The sequence below is a fragment of the Aotus nancymaae genome, unplaced genomic scaffold (assembly GCF_030222135.1).
Source record: "Aotus nancymaae isolate 86718 unplaced genomic scaffold, 86718_ANA_hifiasm-v0.15.2.pri h1tg000022l_1, whole genome shotgun sequence".
In the NCBI taxonomy this organism is placed as follows: domain Eukaryota; kingdom Metazoa; phylum Chordata; class Mammalia; order Primates; family Aotidae; genus Aotus; species Aotus nancymaae.
The window spans coordinates 35,782,087-35,801,082 of NW_026988435.1; the positions used below are offsets into that span (position 1 = coordinate 35,782,087).

Below are 18,996 nucleotides of genomic sequence, written 5' to 3' on the forward strand. Positions count from 1 at the left end.
TGAGATCAGGGTCCTGCACACAGTAGGAGCTCCACAAAGAGTGGTTCCTGGTGTTTTCACTAACGTATCTGAAGTGGAGAGGGACAGTGAGCTATCACTCCCCGGTTCCCAACCTCGTTCTGAACCAGTCTAAAACAAAAGATGCAAAAATCTGACAAGTGTGTGGGCACCTGTGATTTTAAAGGTCCTAAAAGATTCTGTGGATCTCAGAGCCATTTTCACATAGCAGCTGGGCGCATTCCCTGCAGTGGCCTGTGGCATACACAGCCAATTTCATCTTTTGACTGCCTGGTTATTCTGCAAAGTGCATCCTAGAATGCCCTTCCTTTCCGAGCTCCTCTACAAAATTCTGATTCTTTCTCAAACTGTAAAGGCTCTGGCATTTGTCAAGAGCCAAGGCCCTCCTGTTGCCTTGTTCTTGTAGTTTGAGAACATGCCAAGAGAAAGAAGTGCCACTCCTGGCAGGGAGAGATGACACTTCCTGGGCTCACTGCTGCCAGGAAATCAGGGCATCCTCAGGGCCCAGAAATGAAGGACAGGTAATTAAAGCAGAAAGCAGTTTGCAGCAGCTCAGCTCAGCTCTTGGGTGCTGCCGTGGTCCCAGGATCAGTGACGTGCCATGGTCTCAGGATCAGTGTCCTGTGGACAGCCCAGGGACATTCCTCGGAGACCCTGGAAATCACCAGCCTCCTCCAGCAACTCCATGGGCCTCCCTGGAAAGTCTCCCTTGCTGCTGATGGCGCCAGAGCCTCCTGAATGTGGGAAACTCACAATCTAGGAATGTCCTATGGTTGTTGATCCTGGGACATCCCCAGAAGAATTTAGTGAAGCCCTCCGAGAAAGGAAACGAGGTTTTCTTGCTATTGAAGGTGTCCCCCCACCGCCGTTCTTTTTGAAAAGCAGCGTAGTTGAATTTGCAGTCTTGGCTTTCTTTCCACTTCCTGCTGCTACTTTTCTGAGATCTCGGCTGGGCTGAAGAACAAACAAAAATAAGCCGTTTTCTGCAGCAAGAATATTTGGTTTCCTCGCCCTTCCCCCAGCCTGCGGCGGTGTGCTCGGCCTTCAGAATTCTTGCTCTGCCCTCTGTTTCTGCGGGTGCTGTCATCTGCCGGCTGCCTTGGCTGCGGATTCTGACCTCCCAGGGCTTATTCTTAGGGTCAGTTTGCAGAGTCATAAACCGCCTTCAAAGGAATTGGTCAGGCTGCCATCCTCTCTGCATCTGCATCTTTCTGTAGTTCTTTCTGATAATATTTAGCAAATCACTTTAGCACAGTCTTCAAATTCTCTTCAGATTTATGATGGAAACAGAGGCAAAGAGCTTGGGGCAGAAAGCAGAAGAGTGGGAGCTGGGAGAATTTGGTGGTGGATTTTGACCTGGTCACAGTCATTTAGCTTTACTTAGTCCAGGAAAGCTCATCTTCAAAGCTAACCACTCTGTTTTTTCTTTTTCTTTTTTTTTTACACAGAGTCTTGCTCTGTCACTCAGGCTGGAGTGCAAAGGCACAATCTCAGCTCACAGCAACTTCTACCTCTTGGGTTCAAGTGAGCATGTCCAGCTAAATTTTGTATTTTTAATAGAGATGGGGTTTCACTACGTTGGCCAGGCTGGTCTCGAACTCCTGACCTCAAGTGATCCACCTGCCTCAGCCTCCCAAAGTTCTGGGATTATAGACGTGAGCCACCATGCCCAGCCCAGAGTTAACCACTCCATTGAGGTGTTGTTTATTTACCTTAAAATTTCTATTGCAAGTGAATACAATGCAATGATTTTTAGTAAATTCTGAGTTGTGCAACCGTCACTACTCTCCAGTTTAAATTAGAAAAAAAAAAAAAAAAAAACAAAACCATTTTCACAATCCCCAAAGTTCCCTGTGCCCATTTGCCGTCACTCCCTGTCCCCACCCCCTGCTCCCAGGTAATCACTCATCTACTTTTTGTCTCTAGATTTGTCTTTTCTGAATATTTCATACAAATGGAATTATGTAATAGATGGTTGTATGTGTGTGTGGCTGGCTTCTTTAACTAAATGTGATGTTTCAGAGGGTCATCCATGTTGTAGCATGTATCATATCGGTACTTCACTCCTTTTCTTTTTTTTTTTTGGAGATGGAGTCTCACTCTGTCGCCCAGACTGGAGTGCAATGGCACAATCTCCGCTCACTGCAACCTCTGCCTCCGGGTTCAAGCGATTCTCCCTGCCTCAGCCTCCCATCTAGCTGGGATTACAGGCGTGAGCCACCACACCCAGTTAATTTTGTATTTATAGTACGGAAGGGGTTTCACCATGTTGGCCAGACTGGTCTTGAACTCCTGAACTCAAGTAATCTGTTCACTTTGGCCTCCCAAAGTGCTGGGATTACAGATGTGAGCCACTGTGCTGGACCTTCATTCCTTTTTATTACTGAGGTATATTCACTGGATGGATATATCATATCTTGTTTTTATTCTCCTTTTTTTTTTCTTTTTGAGATGGATTCTTGCTCTGTCACCAAGCTGGAGTGCAGTGGCGTGATCTTGGCTCACTGCAACCTCCGCTTCCCGGGTTCAAGCGATTCTTCTGCCTCAGCCTCCCAAGTAGCTGGGATTACAAGGTGTGCACCACCACGTCCAGCTAATTTTTGTATTTTTAGTAGTGATGGGGTTTCACCATCTTGGCCAGGATGATCTCAATCTCTTGACCTTGTGATCCATCTGCCTCGACCTCCGAAAGTGCTGGAATTACAGGCGTGTGCCACTGCGCCGGCCTTGTTATTTTTTTAATATTGCAAAATGGGCCTAAAACCATCTCTCTGGGGCATTTGATGATCACGTGGATACCATTGCGTTGTGTGTATGTATGTGTATCTAACAGGAAGAGTGAGTGATTCTTGCACTGATTTGGAAAGTGATTTTAAAATCTTATCTACATTACATTTAAAAATATATTAAGAGTACACATTTTAAAAATATACCAAGTATGTAAAATGTTTCTCTTTGGCTTTTAGTTCCCAAGAACATACTCACAGCGATCGATCCAGCCATTGCTAATCTAAAACCTTCTTTGAAGCAGAAAGATGGTGAATATGGTAATTTTTATGGCTTACTACCAGCATTTCTCTTAACGTAAAGGTAGACAGCCCCCGGGTGACCACAGTTGGGCACACCTTGGTTAGCATGGAAGGGGCTGTCAGGAGGTTGTCTGAGGTACCGGTCCTGGTGATGACAGTACTTTGACCAGCCGTTGCAAATGGTGAACACCACTTATTTTGTTTTGATTTTTTTATATATCAGAAGTAGGGTACACCTCCCTTCGTTCTCCTCTCACTTCCTAAAAGGAAAATCACTTTGAAAAGACATCCACTCAGAAATAAATTTGGGCTTCCTGGATTACACAGTGAGCTTTTTGCAAAGTTGAAGTCATTGGAACCTACATGGGCACCAGGGCCAGCGAGGACCTGAGGGCCTCTGTATGTCTGTACACGCCACCTTCCTCCTTGGTTTTCTTTCTTCCTTTCTTTTTTTGAAATGGAGTTTTGCTTTTGTCGCCCAGGCTGGAGTGCAGTGGCACAGTCTCGGCTCACTGTAACCTCCGCCTCCCGGGTTCAAGCGATTCTCCTGCCTCAGCCTCCCAAGTAGCTGGGGTTACAGGCACCCACCACCACACCAGCTAATTTTTGTGTTTTTAGCAGGGACGGGGTTTCACCACATTAATTAGGCTGGTCTCGAACTCCCGACCTCAGGTGATCCACCTGCCTCAGCCTCCCAGAGTGCTAGGATTACAGGCGTGAGCCACCGCCCCCAGCCCCTCCCTAGTTTTCGCTTGGCTTTTGTAAATGGGGTTGGAAGGGTGGGGCTTTGAGGGGGTTGGACATTTGGATTTTCTTATCAAATCTAGAATGGAATTCAAACCCATGAGGTCTCTGATAGAATTTGCAGAGACGCAGCAGAGCATCTAAGATGTTAGGCTTTGGTGAGAGTCTTTTCTTGTGTTACTTTTATTACATGTGTTAGGTCTTTCTCCACTAAGTATGAAAGTGTGCTTGATATGAAAAACACATGAAAGCCCCCCTAGTCCAAAAGCTCAGAGAGAACTATTGGTAACGTTCCTCTGTGTCCTTCTAGCTGGTCACCTGGGCTTTCTGGCAGGCTCTGTGTTCCTTAGTTCCACTTCTCTTTCTTTTTTAAACAAAATTAACTAATTAATTTATTTCTATTATTATTATTATAAATAAAGACAAGGCTTTGCCATGGCTGGTCTCAAACTCCTGGGCTCAAGCTACCCACCGACCTCATCCTCCCCAGGTGCTGGGATTACAGGCATGAGTCACCGTACCCGTCCTCCACTTATTTTTCCAACAGGGTTCCCACCTGATCCATGAACAGCCTGGTCCCCCTGCAGTGAGGGCCTGAGGGCTAGCACTGTGCCATCTGTCCTCAGAGGCATCTGTCCTGTCTGACATCGCTAGGCGTCCCCTAGGCCCCCAGGATGTCCCATCACAGGCTTGCTTATCTCCATCCACCAGTGTAACCAGGATGTAAAGCAGATCTGCCCCACATTTTTCTGTCGTTTCCAAAAAAAGTAGCCCAATACAACCTCCCTCCCTAATGGAGGCTTATTTTATCTCTAGTCACACAACGGACAACAACTTCATACTTAAAGTGAGATATTATTGGCTAAGCACAGAGACTCACGTCTGTAATCCCAGCACTTTGGAAGGCCAAGGCAAGCGGACCACTTGAGGTCAGGAGTTCGAGACCAGCCTGGCCAACATGGTGAAACCCCATCTCTACTAAAGATACAAAAATTTGCTGGGCGTGGTGGCACGTGCTTGTTATCCCAGCTACTCCAGCGGCTGAGGCAGGAGAACGCTTGAACCCAGGAGGCACAGTTTGCAGTGAGCCGAGGTTGTGCCATTGCACTCCAGCCTGGGCAACAAGAGTGAAAACTCCGTCTCAAAAAATAAGTAAATCAAATCAAATCAAATAAAGTGAGATGTTGTTAAGCCTCCGAGGGGCGTGATGAATGTCCCTGCCTTTAGGATGGGAAAATCCGTTTGTTCCCTTTTGCAGCGGCGTGGAAGAGGGGCACCTAAAGTTGGAACCAATACTTTAAAAAAATTTCTAATCCCTTTTGTGCTTTAATATTTTCAGGGACTGCTTACTATTTAATAAGTGCTCTTCCTGGGTTAATCTTCCGTAATTTAGCCAGAGGCCCATTTGTTTGATTTCTCTGACTTTTAATTATTCCGGCAGTGCCGGGGTAGGAGCAGCAGGGGCCTCTTAGGATAGGCGAACTATGAACAACTGTGATTAATTGGTCTTGCATTTTTCATGAAACAGATATAAACTTCGACCCAAGCGGATCGAGGGTTCTGAGGAAAGATGGAATTCTTGTTAGCAACTCTCTGGCAGCCTTTGCTTACATTAGAGGTAGGTCAACGAATCGAAGCTTCTTAGAGTGCTAATGGATTTACTAAAGTCTTGTTAATAAACGTGCTGTTCAATTATAACACTCAGGCGACTAAAGAACGATGACTTCAAGTTTGACATGCCAACCACCGCCTTCTACGATTCAGAAACAGGGGCCTGAGTTCAGGCACAGTCGCAACCAGGCGGCCAGTAAGAGAACCATACACACAGACAAAGCCACAGTGTTTAGGAGTAGACAGACATTTTTCGCTTTTGAAAAGTAAAAACCTGAGGAATGCATTTCCCAGGTCTAAAATTTGGGAAGGAACTAGGATTATTGAATTCCAACCCTGGCTGGGAGAAAAATGAGCCAGAAGGTCACTTAGGAAACAAGACGGATCATACCCCATGAAGACAGAGCCACTTTCTGAGTCATGAGTGTTATTTCTAATGGTTACCAAGGATTCCCTTGTTAATCTTGCCCATGAGGATCAATCAGACTCAGCCCTTATGAATTAGCAGAGCCAAAAGGCTTATACCAAAGCCAGCTACATTGCAGGGACCTCTTCATTGAGGGGAAGGTATGTACAATCTTTCCTCACCACCCTCTCTGCTTAGCTTAAGATAGAATGCATTTTGGAATGTCATCTGCAAGTTTCAGCAATGCCTGCGTATGTTCAGAGAGACAAAAACCAGAGACCTTCAGTAAAATACATGTTAATATAACACATAACAGATTACTATTCAAGGCCTGCTAGAGATGGGACTATTTGGGGTAAGCCTGTCTCAGAGGAAAATAGAGGCATAGGGAATGTATTTGTCTGTTCTCCTACTACTAATAAAGACATACCTGAGGCTGGGTAATTTCTAAAGGAAAGAGGTTTAATGGACTCACAGTTCCACATGGCTAGAGAGTCCTCACAATCTTGGTGGAAGGCGAATGAGGAGCAAAGTCACATCTTACATGGTGGCAGGCAAGAGAGCGTGTGCGGGGAAACTCTCGTGAGACTTATTCACTATCACGAGAACAGCATGGGAAAGACCTGCCCCCATGATTCAATTACCTCCCTCCAGGTCCCTCCCATGACACAGGACTGTGGAAGCTACAAATCAAGGTGAGATTTGGGTGGGGACACAGCCAAACCAGATCAGGAAATTATCTCAATACAAGAGATGCAGGGTTAAGTCTTGGGGTCCCCTGCCATTCTATCGTCCTCCCACATCAGGATTCCTCCTGTGTGTTTGTTGTGTGGTTGTTGGTTTATTCTGTGGGTCCTCTCTTTTCTAACCACCTTCTCATTTCCATGTCTTGCTTATCCTGATCATGGTCAATGTTAAGAACTGTAAGAATTTTTATTGTCAGAAATATCCCCATATTTACAAAGTCCCTGGAGAGCTTCTTGGAGAAAAACCATCATGAAAATCCTCCAGAAAAATAATGATATAAGGGGAATGAGACTGATGTTACAATCAGTGAGCTGTGGCCATGCTGTGTGCTTTACCCCAACCGGCTTAGCCACCCCAGCTGCCATAACAAAGTACCCAAGATTGAATGGCTTATAGAGCAGACATTGATTTTCTCACTGTTCTGGAAGCCAGAAGTCCATGATCAAAGCATCCACCCATCACTTTCTGGTGAGGGCTCTCTTCCTGGCTTGCAGACAGCAGCCTTCTTGCTCTGTCCTCACATGGCAGAGAGGGGCAGAGAGAGAGACAGAGACAGAGACATCTATTCTTTTTATAAAACCACCAATCCTATCAGATTAGGACTCTACCCTTAGGACCTTCTTTAACCTTAATTAACTCCTAATGAATGAATTGGGGGAACACCATTCAGTCCATAGCAAAAACCCTGAGAGAGGGGACTCTGGTCCCCTGTTTTGTACTTGGAGCTGGTGGTCAGAGGAGTTGAGCCATTTACCTGAGGACACCATGGACAGTGGCAGGACCAGGATTCAGGCTCAGTTAATACAAGGCTTGAATTCCAGCTACTCTGAATTTTGAGGGATGCAACCACCACCACCACCCCCCTACACACACTGATCCTGAGTTGTCTAAATTAGCTTCCCTCCATCCCTTTCTATCCTTCTATGTGATTGTCATTCCCAAAAACCACAGGATAGAGTTATTTGTTTAGTGCCGGTCTCTCCTGCTAGAGTCTCAGCTCCGTAGGGGCAGGTGTTTGTCATCTTATTTTGTGTCATGTCCCTGTATCTAGTATGTGGTGCTGGTACAGAACAGGTGCACGGTCAGCAGTTAAGGAACAACTGAATGATGACTACTGATCTGGGCTTATGAGCTTTTTCCTGTGCCTTATTATTATCTAGTATTTATTATTTATAAGATGTCAAAGTTTTTAAAATGTAAGGATTTGATGAGCTATTATTTGGTTTTATTGAGGGGGTGTTTTGGGATATTTATCTCAGCAAGCCATGACCACGCCTCCATATAATGTCCAAGAGAGAGTCTCTAAATGCACTATGTTGGATGTTAGCTAAATGAAATCACCACAAGAAGCTCGTGACTCGAATCACAGAGGCTCACAAGGTCCCAGTGGAATGGGTGCCTCTGGACTTGCCTGCTGGTTTTCTTGGCATGTCTGTGTTGCTGTCTGGGCCACTCTGGATGTGGGAAGCACGCAGCGCATGCTCAGGGGTCCGTGCAGGCCAGTGTGCCACAGAGATGCATGTAGACATCAGGTTGGGCCATTTCGACCTAAACAGGCAGTGGCCACCAGCCAGTGTCACACACTGCTGAGCTCCATCCTTGCTGCTCCTGGAGATGCCCAGACAACGTTCAGTCGCATCCCCAGCCCCACTGTGCACATGTGACCCACGGGCTGAGCTGGGGTCTCTAGACAGCCCCGAAGCAGGAGCAGCTGGGAGCCGAGAGTGCGAGCAGGGCAGTTTCCAGCCCAAACCATCCAAATAGGTGGCAGATGGAGTGAATCCAAAAGCACATCTCCCAGGTCAGGCTGCAAGTAGCTTTGACACAGTGGTGCAGTCCAGTGTACATGGGGACAAGATGAGAAACAGAAACCGAGAAGTTTGTCCCCTGATATCAAAGCACAGAGGTTGGCAGAAGGGACAAGAGGATGTCCAAGGGTCCCTGGTGAACAGTGTCTCGTGGGGCCGTTTGAATGATCTGTGAGATGGTTTTCCCAACATTGAAAAAGCTTCTTAGGCATGTTTGAATTCACTGTTGTGTCAATAATGAAGACTTACTCCCTGAATTCATTCTAGAATCAAGATCATGAGTCTGAGGAAGCTCATAGAAAAAATTGGAAATTAGAGAAATGGAAAAGGAGAAGTGGTGTGTGTGTGCATGTGTGCATGTGTGTATGTGTATATGTGCGTGTGCATGTGTGTGTGCATGTGTGTGCATGTCTATGCACATGCACGTGCATGTGTGTCTGTGTGCATGTCTGTGTGCATGTGTGTGCACGTGTGAATGTGTGCATGTGTGTGTGCATATGTGTGTGTGCATGTGTGAATGTGTGCATGTGTGCCTGTGCATGTGTGTGCATGTCTGTATGTGCAGGCATGTGTGTTCCTGTGTGTATGTATGTGTGTGCATCTTGTGTGTGCATGTGTGACTGTGTGCATGTGCATGAGTGTGCATGTGTCTGTGCATGGACACGTGTGTCTGTGTACACGTGCATGTCTCTGTGTGTGCACATGTGTGCCTATGTCTGTATGTGTGTGCATGCACATGTGTGTGTGCATGTGTCTGTGTGTGCATGTATGTCTGCATCTGTATGTGTGTGCATGTGTGCATGTGTATCTGTGTGCACATGTGTGTATCTGTATATATGTGTGTGCACATGTGTGTGAGGGGTACATTTGTGTGTGCATGTGTGTGTGTGTCTGTGTGTGTGTTGGCAGTTCTTAACAAGACAGTTTAGTAGCTGGCTCTGCATGAGCCAGTGTCCCCTGGCAGATTGTATACAGGGAGGCTTATTTATTTAGACAGTCTTGCATGAGAATATGACCTCTCTCAATCCACCTCATTACTGTTTCATTGACATCTGGCTTTGGATGTTTACCTCATATGTGCCTGCAGTCATGCCTTTTGTGGCCTAATATTTCCATTGCTTCCCTACCCCCTTGGGACAGTGAGGGATGTGTCGTCAGCCTCTGGCAGGCCCTGCTGTGGACTTTTGGGGTGCGGGGGTAAGGAAGCCGGGCAGAAGGGACAGGCTTGCAGCGTGGGATGTCCTGCATTGGGAGGCACCATGCATTGGGAGGAACTCTAGGGCCTCAGACAAGCTCATATTGAAACACAACAACACAGTCCAGAGTCAGAGCTTCATGATTCCCCTACCAGGGAAGACCATTGGAAATCAGCATCACCTTGTCACGGAGATGTGGATTCAGATGTGCTCTCATGGTCTCCAACCTCTGGTTCCATGACAAGGTTTCTGTCACACCCCTAAGTACTGTCAGACCAGCACTCGGTACGCTATGTGCTTTCTTCTGGACAAGCCTCAGGCCCCAACTGCTGCCTTGATCCTCTCAACAGCAACAGGGCCCCAGCAGGGGGAACCCTCGCCATGGCCTCTTATCTGGACATGAACGAGTTTAAGCTGGAACATGTGTTGGCCCCAAGTCAGGATCTAAGGGTGGAAAGGGGCCTTAAAGGCCATAGGTTCCCCTTTGGAGGTTCCCAGGGGCATACAGCAGCTGATAAAATTAAAGTCATTCACTCCAGCCTGGGATGAACCAAGGCTAGATTTAGAACAATACCAGCAATAACACAGTGTGAAGATTCTGTGCAATCACAAGGAGAACATTTTTGTTTTTCCAGAATACAGAATAGGAAAAGGAGACACGAAAGTGTAAAGTAGTCCAGGCGATTCTAGAGAACAGTTGGCATGCCCTTAGTATAAAGCCTGGGACCATGGAGAGAGCCCTGGCCTGAGCTTGGGGTCCCAGCCAAGTGGTGGCATTGCACAAGTGACTTGGTTATACAACAAGAGGGGTTGGACCAGCTCATCACTAAGGTTCCAGCTGACCAACATATGGTGAGTTTGTAACTTCAAACTAGTTGATTCAGATGACCAGGGAGTCTCGTTCCATGGGCTTGCCAAGCATTGCCCATGTCCATCTCTGGTTGCTGGATCTCAGCAGAGTTGATGCGGATGTGCCCTAAAGAGTGCTCACTCAGCAGGAGGCAAGCCTGGGCCACGAGGCACCTAGAGTCTTAAGAGAGAGAAGCTCTTCTGGCAGGAGAACCCAGACGCCCACCTCCCAGGAGAAGAGGAGAGAAAGAAAAGGGAACTGGTTTTATGGAGCCTCATCCCAGGGCGCCAAGCCTAGTGCTTAAATCCATGATCCTCTCCTTTTTTGCACTCAGCATATATTTTCATAATGCCCACTCTGTGCCAGAGATGGCACTAGGCACTGGCGATTTGGGAAAGAACAAGATGGTTCCAGCCCCTGCCCTCAGGGATCTTGCATTCTAAGTGGAGAAAAAGAATGGCGCCCACTCAGCGAGTGAGCAACGATTGTAAGCTGGGCTGTGAAGAAGACATTCAAGATGCTCTGAGACTAAATGACAGGGGACCTGGCTAGGCTAAGGCAGGGGGAGTATCTAGTAATGCTGGATGAAGAGGGAGGAAGGAACTTTCCAGGCTAACAGAACAGCACGTGCAGAAACACCAGGGTGCGCAGGCATGCGGTGCGACAGGTGTGAGGAATGGGAGGCCAGGGTCGGGGAGCAGAGAGGAAGGGAAGGTCTCGGGAGTTGAACTTGGGGAGGGTGATAAGGGCCGGGTCATAGCCAGCTTCCTAGGCTATGGTCAGGACTTGACTTTTGTTGGTGCAAAAGTAATTGCTATTCTGCCATTCCTTTTGTGATTTTGTTTTGTTTTGTTTTGGAGACAGAGTCTCTCTCGGTCACCCAGGCTAGAGTGCAGTGGCGCGATCTTGGCTCACTGCAACCTCCGCCTCCCAGATTCAAGCCATTCTCCTGCCCCAGCCTCCCAAGTAGCTGGGACTAAAGGCATGTGCCACCGTGCCCAGCTATTTTTTTTTTTTTGAGACGGAGTTTTGTTCTTGCTGCCCAGGCTGGAGTGCGATGGTGCGGTCTCAGCTCACCACAACCTCCACCTCCCGAGTTCAAGCGATTGTCTTGCCTCAGCCTCCCAAGTAGCTGGGACTGCAAGTATCTGGGACTGCAGGTACCCGCTACCACACCCAGCTAATTTTAATTTTTGTATTTTTAGTAGAGATGGGGTTTCACTGTGTTGGCCAGGCTGGTCTCAAACTCCTGACCTCAAGTGATCCACCCACCTCAGCCTCCCAAAGTGCTGAAATTATAGGTGTGAGCCACCGTGCCTGGCCGATTTCTGTCATTACTTTTAATGGTGGAAACCACAATTACTTTTGCACCAACCTAATAGCTTAGGAGGGGGAAGAGACCATCTATAAGTTTTAAGTCAGGCAGTGATGTGACCCAGCTTGTGCTGCTTAAAGCTTATAGGGGCCAGGCAGGGAAGATGGTTTATGTATGGGCTGTGGTTGCTTTTGCACAACAGCAGAGTTGTGATATTTGCAACAGAGACCATATGGCCCATAAAACCTGAGATAGTTACTATCTGGCCATTCACTAGAAAGCAGGGGCAAGAGAGGAGGATTGGGACCAAGTGCCTGCAGGGAAGATGGAGTAGAATAGTGTTTTATCCCTGTTTAATTTCACAAGGTCAAAAGACAGCTTAATGAAAGTGAAAGTACAAAGCAGTTACCAGGAGATATTCACACCAGATTCGATGGCTCACCCCTGTAATCCCAACACTTGGGGAGGCCAAGGCAGGAGGATCACTTTCAGCCAGAAGTTTAAGATTAGCCTGGGCCACAAAGTCAGACCTCATCTCTACAAAAATAATACAATAAAAAGTTAGCTGGGCATGGTGGTACGGGCCTGTAGTCTCAGCTGCTCAGGAGGCTGAGGCAAGAGGATTGTTTGAGCCCAGGAATTCAAGGCTGGTTATGATTGTGCCACTGTACTCCAGCCTGGGTGACAAAGGGAGACTCTGTAGATGATAGATAGATAGATAGATAGATAGATAGACAGACAGATAGAGATATACAGAGTGTGTGTATATACATATATATATATATTCATAGTATATTTGCTGTCAAAGGATTATCATCAAGAGTCTATAGAAAATATACACATCCTTGGGCCAGGCGAGGTGACTCATGCCTATAATCCTTGCCCTTTGGGAAGCCGAGGCAGGTGGCTTATCTGAGGTCAGGAGTTTGAGACCAGCCTGGCCAACATGGCAAATCCCGTCTCTACTAAAAGTACAAAAATTAGCCAAGTATGGTGGCAGGTGCTTGCAATCCCAGCTACTTGGGAGGCTGAGGCAGAAGAATCATTTGAACCTGGTGTGGGGGGCAGAGGTTGCAGTGAACCAAGATTGTGCCACTTCACTCCAGCCTCGGTGACAGAGCAAAACTTCGTCTCGAAAAAAGAAAGAAAAAAGAAAATATACACATCCTTTATATGTAAGAGGAGAAGCACAGGCAACTCAGAAACACAGTGGGTGCGTGTCATAAGCCAGCATTCAGAGAAGAGGAAATACACGAGCGTGTGAAGATGGCTACAGATCGGGGAAACACAAATCAAGACCATCGCATGGTGCAATTCCACACCCATGTGATTGGAAAAAATGTCAAAGTCTGTGTGAGCCAAGTGCTGGAGAAGATGAGGACTGACAGGATTTCTCACACATTGCAGCCACTTTGAACACCATGTTGGCAGTAGTTCTGAAAACTGAAACTCACATGCCCTAAACCCATCATTACCTCCTAGGGTAGTACCCGAGAGAAACGCTTGCAGGTGTTGACCAGGGACATTTACAAGAATGCTCACGATCATCCACAAAAGCAGAAACCTGGCAACAGCGGGAGAGCGGGTGAAGAAACAGTTCCCAGCCCATCAGCAGGAGAGTGGGTGAATAAACTACATTACAGTCAAGATAATGGAACATTATACAGTGATATGATATTGAGTTAAAAAAAAAACAACACCAAGTCTCCAACACTACCTATAACATTATACCCTTTAAATAAAAGTTTAGGAATACACAAAGATGGAAAACAAAAACTATATAAAAAAGGAAGCAGGGAAGTAAGACGCATGGAATTCAGGTGGCAGTCACCTCGATGGGGAGGCCGGGGGTGGGGAAGCACAGGTTAGACACGGGTGTGGTCAAGGCCTCGCTCCTGTACGGGTGCTCATTCATAGCACTGATGCTAATTACAGTTTTTTTTGTTTTTTTTTTTTTTGAGATGAAGTCTCACTCTGTGTCACCCAGGCTGGAGTGCAGTGGTACAATCTGGGCTCACTGCAATCTCCACCTCCCAGGTTCAAGCAATTCTCCTTCCTCAGCCTCCTGAGTAGCTGGGATCACAGGCACCTGCCACCACGCCCAGCTAATTTTTGTATTTTTAGTAGAGACAGGGTTTCACCATGTTGGCCAGGATGGTCTAGAGCTCCTGACCTCGTGGTTGGCCTGCCTTGGCCTCCTGAAGTGCTGGGATTACAGGCATGAGCCACTGAGCCCGGCTAATTACACTATTAAAAAGTAATTGATTAAATAGACAAAGTAGGGTTATGTGTTGACCAATGAAGAGAATGTCTCATGTCCTAAGCATCACAGGTAATTTAATTCAGTCCACCTGGAATCCTCAAAATATGAAAAAAGAGGTACAGTAAGGAGTCCCTAGTTACCCGCTGTGGCACCCTCCTCCCTTCTTGGAACCTGAGACGTCCCCATTCGACTTCCTTCACTTGCAGCTCAAGGCACTCGTGGAACTAACTGCTGGAATTGATTACTCTGCGGTAACAGAGCCAGTTCCTGCACCCTAGTCTGTCTGCCCTGAGACCTGGACCCTCCATGACACCGCCACTGGGAGAGGAGGGGAGGGGGCCGTGGATGACCATCACACCTCAGAGGCTTGAGCTGGATGGCCCTGGCCTGACCACAGGTGGATGGGATTCCATCTCCCCACACACGGCACTCCTTGAGTTTGGCGGCATCACTGCCAGTGGGGCTCAAAGTTTATGTTTCCCAAGACAGAGAGGTTGAGTCGTAGCCCACCTTGAAAGCCCTAACAGCACCACAGGAGAGGGTTTCGAGAGGACAGTGGCTCAGAGATTTCGGGGGAGAGGAGGGCTGCAGGAGCGGGGAATAAGAGGGGAATTCAAGGGAGAGGAAGATGAAAGTGAAGTCAGGAGAGGAGGCTTCGATCTGCAGGGGGAGAGGGAGAGGAGATTTGCCCCATTGGGCCAGCGCTTGTGCATTACTGTTTAACGACTGTTCCAAGGGCCAGCGTCTCCAAATTCCCATTCTGCCATGATCCCCAGAAATGAACAGAGCCCCATATCTCTCACAAAGGATCCATGTCTATATTTGACAAAATCTTCTAAATATCTCAACCCTTAGGAAAAATATATTGTTATTAACAGCACTACGAACAGGACTTGCCACCCCTCCCCCAGCCAAAATAAATTTTGCATTAAGACATCTATGCCTGCCGGGCGCAGTGGCTCATGCCTGTAATCCCAGCACTTTGGGAGGCCAAGGCGAGTGGATCACCTGCAGTCAGGAGGTCGAGACCAGCCTGGCCAACATGGTGAAACCCTGTCTCTACTAAAAATACAAAACTAGCAGGGCATGGTGGCATGCACCTGTAAGCCCAGTTACTCAGGAGGCTGAGGCAGGAGAATTGCTTGAACCTGGGAGGTGGAGGTTGCAATGAGCCAAGATTGTGCCACTGCACTCCAGCCTGGATGACAGAGCAACACTCCATCTCAAAAAAAAAAAAATAAAGGCATCTACGTCTGAAAGAGAGGGATGAGTTATGCTAACAGAGGCAACAGCAAGAACGACATATTTGAGTCCACTAATTTCACCAGTTACTTGAGCTGCAAGTGACAGAAGCCGAATGGGGACGTTTCAGGTTTCAAGAAGATAAGCTGTCCCAGTTCCATCTCTCTGGTCAGATCACAAAGGCTGGATCCCTCGACTGTGCATGAAACTTGACAGCCCTTGAGTTTAGAAGCTCCAATTCTGGACCACTGGGGAAGGACAGAAGTAGTGAAGACAGCTTTTTCACTTAGAATCACAGGGGAGGAAGTGTGCCTGGAGGAGGACCCGTTCAGTTGAGACATGCTGAGAAAATGCCAGGGGTACCTACTGCACACCCCAGCACCCCACAAAGAGCCCACTGTTCAAGTCCTGAGTTCCAGGACTGACTCTGCTTGAAGAGACCAAGTGACCCCAGTCACAGACTTCCCCTAGGTGGGGCTCAGCTTGAACATCTACACCAGGATCAGAATATTTGCAACAGAGACTGTATGGTTCTTAAAACATAAAATACTTACTATCTGGCTACTTACCAGAAAAGTTCCTCAACTCCTGATTCGTATTATGAAGGACTTAACTGGATCACTATTTCTCAGAATGGGGGTGACAACACCCCGAGGGGTACAGAACCATAAGTGGAGATAGTGATAATAACAAAGTAAGGTAGCCCCTTCCATACAGAGTTAATGTAGAGGCAAACAGATGTAAAGGTTCACACCGAGACACGTAGCACACATTAGCATTATTTTTGTTTCTATGATTTTTGTCTCTAAGTAACTTTACCAACATGATTTCGTTTCTATTATTCTATAGAGAATCCATTTGGATGCAGGGAAAATTTCCAGAACTTTGTATTATATTTATATTTATTTCACTTTTATATTTTGTTGTATTGCAATAAACTATATTTTTTATTTTATTTTAGTATTTTTTTGTTTTCTTTTTCCCTTTTCTTTTCTTTCTTTTTATTTATTTGTTTGTTTGTTTGTTTTTGAGACAGGGTCTCATGCTGTTACCCAGGCTAGAATACAGTGATGCAATCTTGATTTTGCAGGCTCAAGTGATCCTCCTACCTCAGCTTCCCTAGTAGCTGGGACTATAAGCATGCACCACTATGCCCAGCTATACTTTGTTTATGTTGGTTTTTTTTGTAAACACAGGGTTTCACCATGTTGCCCAAGCTGGTCTTGAACCCCTGAGATCAAGCGATCCACCCACCTTGCCCTCCCAAAATGTTGGGATTACCGGCGTGAGCCACCACACCCAGCATATTTTTGTATTTTATATTACAGTTGGCCTTCTGTGTCTATGGTTTTCACATCTGTGGATTCAACCAACGGAGATCGAAAGTATCTTTTTTAAATGGATAGTTGCATCTATATCAAACATGTACAGATATCTTTTCTTGTCATTATTCCCAAAACAATACATTATAACAACTACTGACATAGCATTTCCATTGCATTCGCTATTATAAATAATACAGAAGTGATTTAAGGAATAGGGAAGAGTGTGCTTATATTGTATGCAAATGCTATGCCATTTCATATAAGTGACTCAAGCATCCATGAATTTTGGTATCCTGGGAGTGTGGGGGAGGGGTCCTGGAACCAGCCCCGCACAGATACTAAGGGGTAACTGTACATTTATATTTACTTTTTAATCTGAAAAAGAACAGAATTCAGTTTTGCTAACATCTATTTTATTATTACTTAGGTTCACATATACACTTCATACATAAATTAATTCTTCATGATCTGCTTCTACTACTAATAATAGCAACACTTTATTAAGCATTTACTATGTGTCAGTGAGTATTTTGAGAGCTTTATAGGAATTCACTCATAGGCCAGGTGTGGTGGCTCATGCCTGTAATCCAAGCACTTTGGAGGCCAAGGCGGGTGGATCACCTGAGGTTGGGAGTTCAAGACCAGCCTGACCAATATGGTGAAACCCCGTCTTTATAAATAAATAAATAAATAAAAGGAATTCACTCATTTCACCGTAACAACTCTGTGATGAAACATACTATAAGTCCTGTTTTACAGATGAGGAAACTAAGGCACAGAAAGGTTATGAAACTTGCCCAAAGTCACACAGCTAGTTAGTGGCAGATCCGAGTATGAACTCAGACGAGTCTGGCTCCGGAGCCCCTCTGCTGTGTTTTTCTCCTACACATGTATATATTGACTCCATATGCTCAAAAGCTTTTTGAAAAAAAGTCAGTGGAGATATATGATCCTTGTAGTGTGGACAGTCTCAAAGACGCTGGACTGGCATTCTTCATTAGCCCCCTGCTTGGGCAGACGTCTGGTTTCTGTGGGGCGTGGCATTGGTCGAGTCTGCTGGCTCCTCCCAGCTCCTGACATGTTCTCTTCCTCCCGCAGCCCACCCCGAGAGAGCTGCCCTGCTGTTCGTGTCCAGCGTCTGCATCGGCCTGGCCCTCACATTGTGTGCCTTGGTCATCAGAGAGTCCTGTGCCAAGGATGTCCGCAAGTTGCAGCTGGGGAGGGAGCAGCTGGTGCCAGGAAGTGACAAGGCTGAGGAGGACAGTGAGGATGAAGAAGAGGAGGAGGACTCCTCTGACTCTGACTTCCCAGGGGAACTGTCGGGGTTCCGTAGGACTTCATATCCTGTCTACAGTTCCATAGAAGCTGCAGAGCTCGCAGAAAGGATTGAGCGCAGGGAGCAAATCATCCAGGAAATATGGATGAACAGTGGTTTGGACACCTCACTCCCCAGAAACATGGGCCAGTTCTACTGAAAACCACATGCGTCTTGAGGCGATCACACTTTCTGAAGAAGGAAGGATCCCAAATGCCCCTCCAGTTCTGGTTCACCTGTACCTTCTATGAAGGAGAATTGTCATGTCATCCAACACTCGTGAGGCCAGGAAGCTATTAAAGGGACGTTTCAAGCTGTTTCCAGCACATTCCAAAATAAATGAGGAGGGAAGAGTCTTTGTTTTCTGTATTTATTTGAATTTGTATCTATACATTCACAAGTCTATACTTAATTAGAATTTACATTTTTGAGCGCTTATAATGCCAGGTACTATTCTAGCTGCTTTTCGTGTCCTGAGTCATTCAGTCTTCACAATGTCATGAGACGGTCCTATTACCCCCGTTTTTCAGATAAGTAAACAGAAGATTTATATATTGTAAAATAGTTATACAGATACTCAGCAAACATAAGCTCATGAGTGATTTTAACCACTGACTTTGTTTAGACCAAGGGTTAGCAAACTTAAAAAAGGCAAGATGACAGGCCAGGCACAGTGGCTCACGCCTGTAATCTCAGCACTTTAAGAGGCCAGGGCAGGCAGATCACTTGAGATCAGGAGTTTGAGATCAATCAGCCTGGCCAACGTGGTGAAACTCCATCTCTACCAAAAAAAATAAATAAATAATTAGCCAGGTGTGTTGGCACATACCTGTAATTCCAACTACTCCGTAGGCTGAGGCAGGAGAATCGCTTGAACCTGAGAGGCAGAGGTTGCAGTGAGCCAAGATCATGCCACTGCACTCTAGCCTGGGCGATAGAGTGAGAGACATTGTCTCAAAAAAAAAGGCAAGATTATAAATATTTTAGGCATTGTGGGCCAAATCCTCTCTGCCACAATTACTCAATTCTCCATTGCAACTCAAAAGCACCCACAGATAATACATAATCAATGAACTTGGCTGTATTCCACTAAAACGTTCTTTTGGACACTGAAATTTAAGTTTCAT

The 18,996-nt window shown here is 46.3% G+C and overlaps 1 protein-coding gene across 3 annotated transcripts in view; it reads left to right on the top strand.

Moving 5' to 3' along the window:
* The window catches only part of EVA1C (eva-1 homolog C), a 102,335-nt gene extending 84,113 nt beyond the window's left edge, over window positions 1-18,222 (top strand). For 2 of the 3 annotated variants that reach the window (XM_012446410.3, XM_021669424.2), the window contains 3 exons: window positions 2,985-3,065; window positions 5,320-5,409; window positions 17,653-18,222. In XM_012446410.3, the coding sequence (XP_012301833.1) occupies window positions 2,985-3,065; window positions 5,320-5,409; window positions 17,653-18,029 (548 nt within the window). In that variant the 3' untranslated portion in view covers window positions 18,030-18,222. The remainder of the gene's footprint in view (window positions 1-2,984; window positions 3,066-5,319; window positions 5,410-17,652) is intronic. The other variant, XM_012446422.3, reaches the window with a different exon arrangement.
* The last annotated feature ends 774 nt before the right edge of the window (window positions 18,223-18,996 follow it).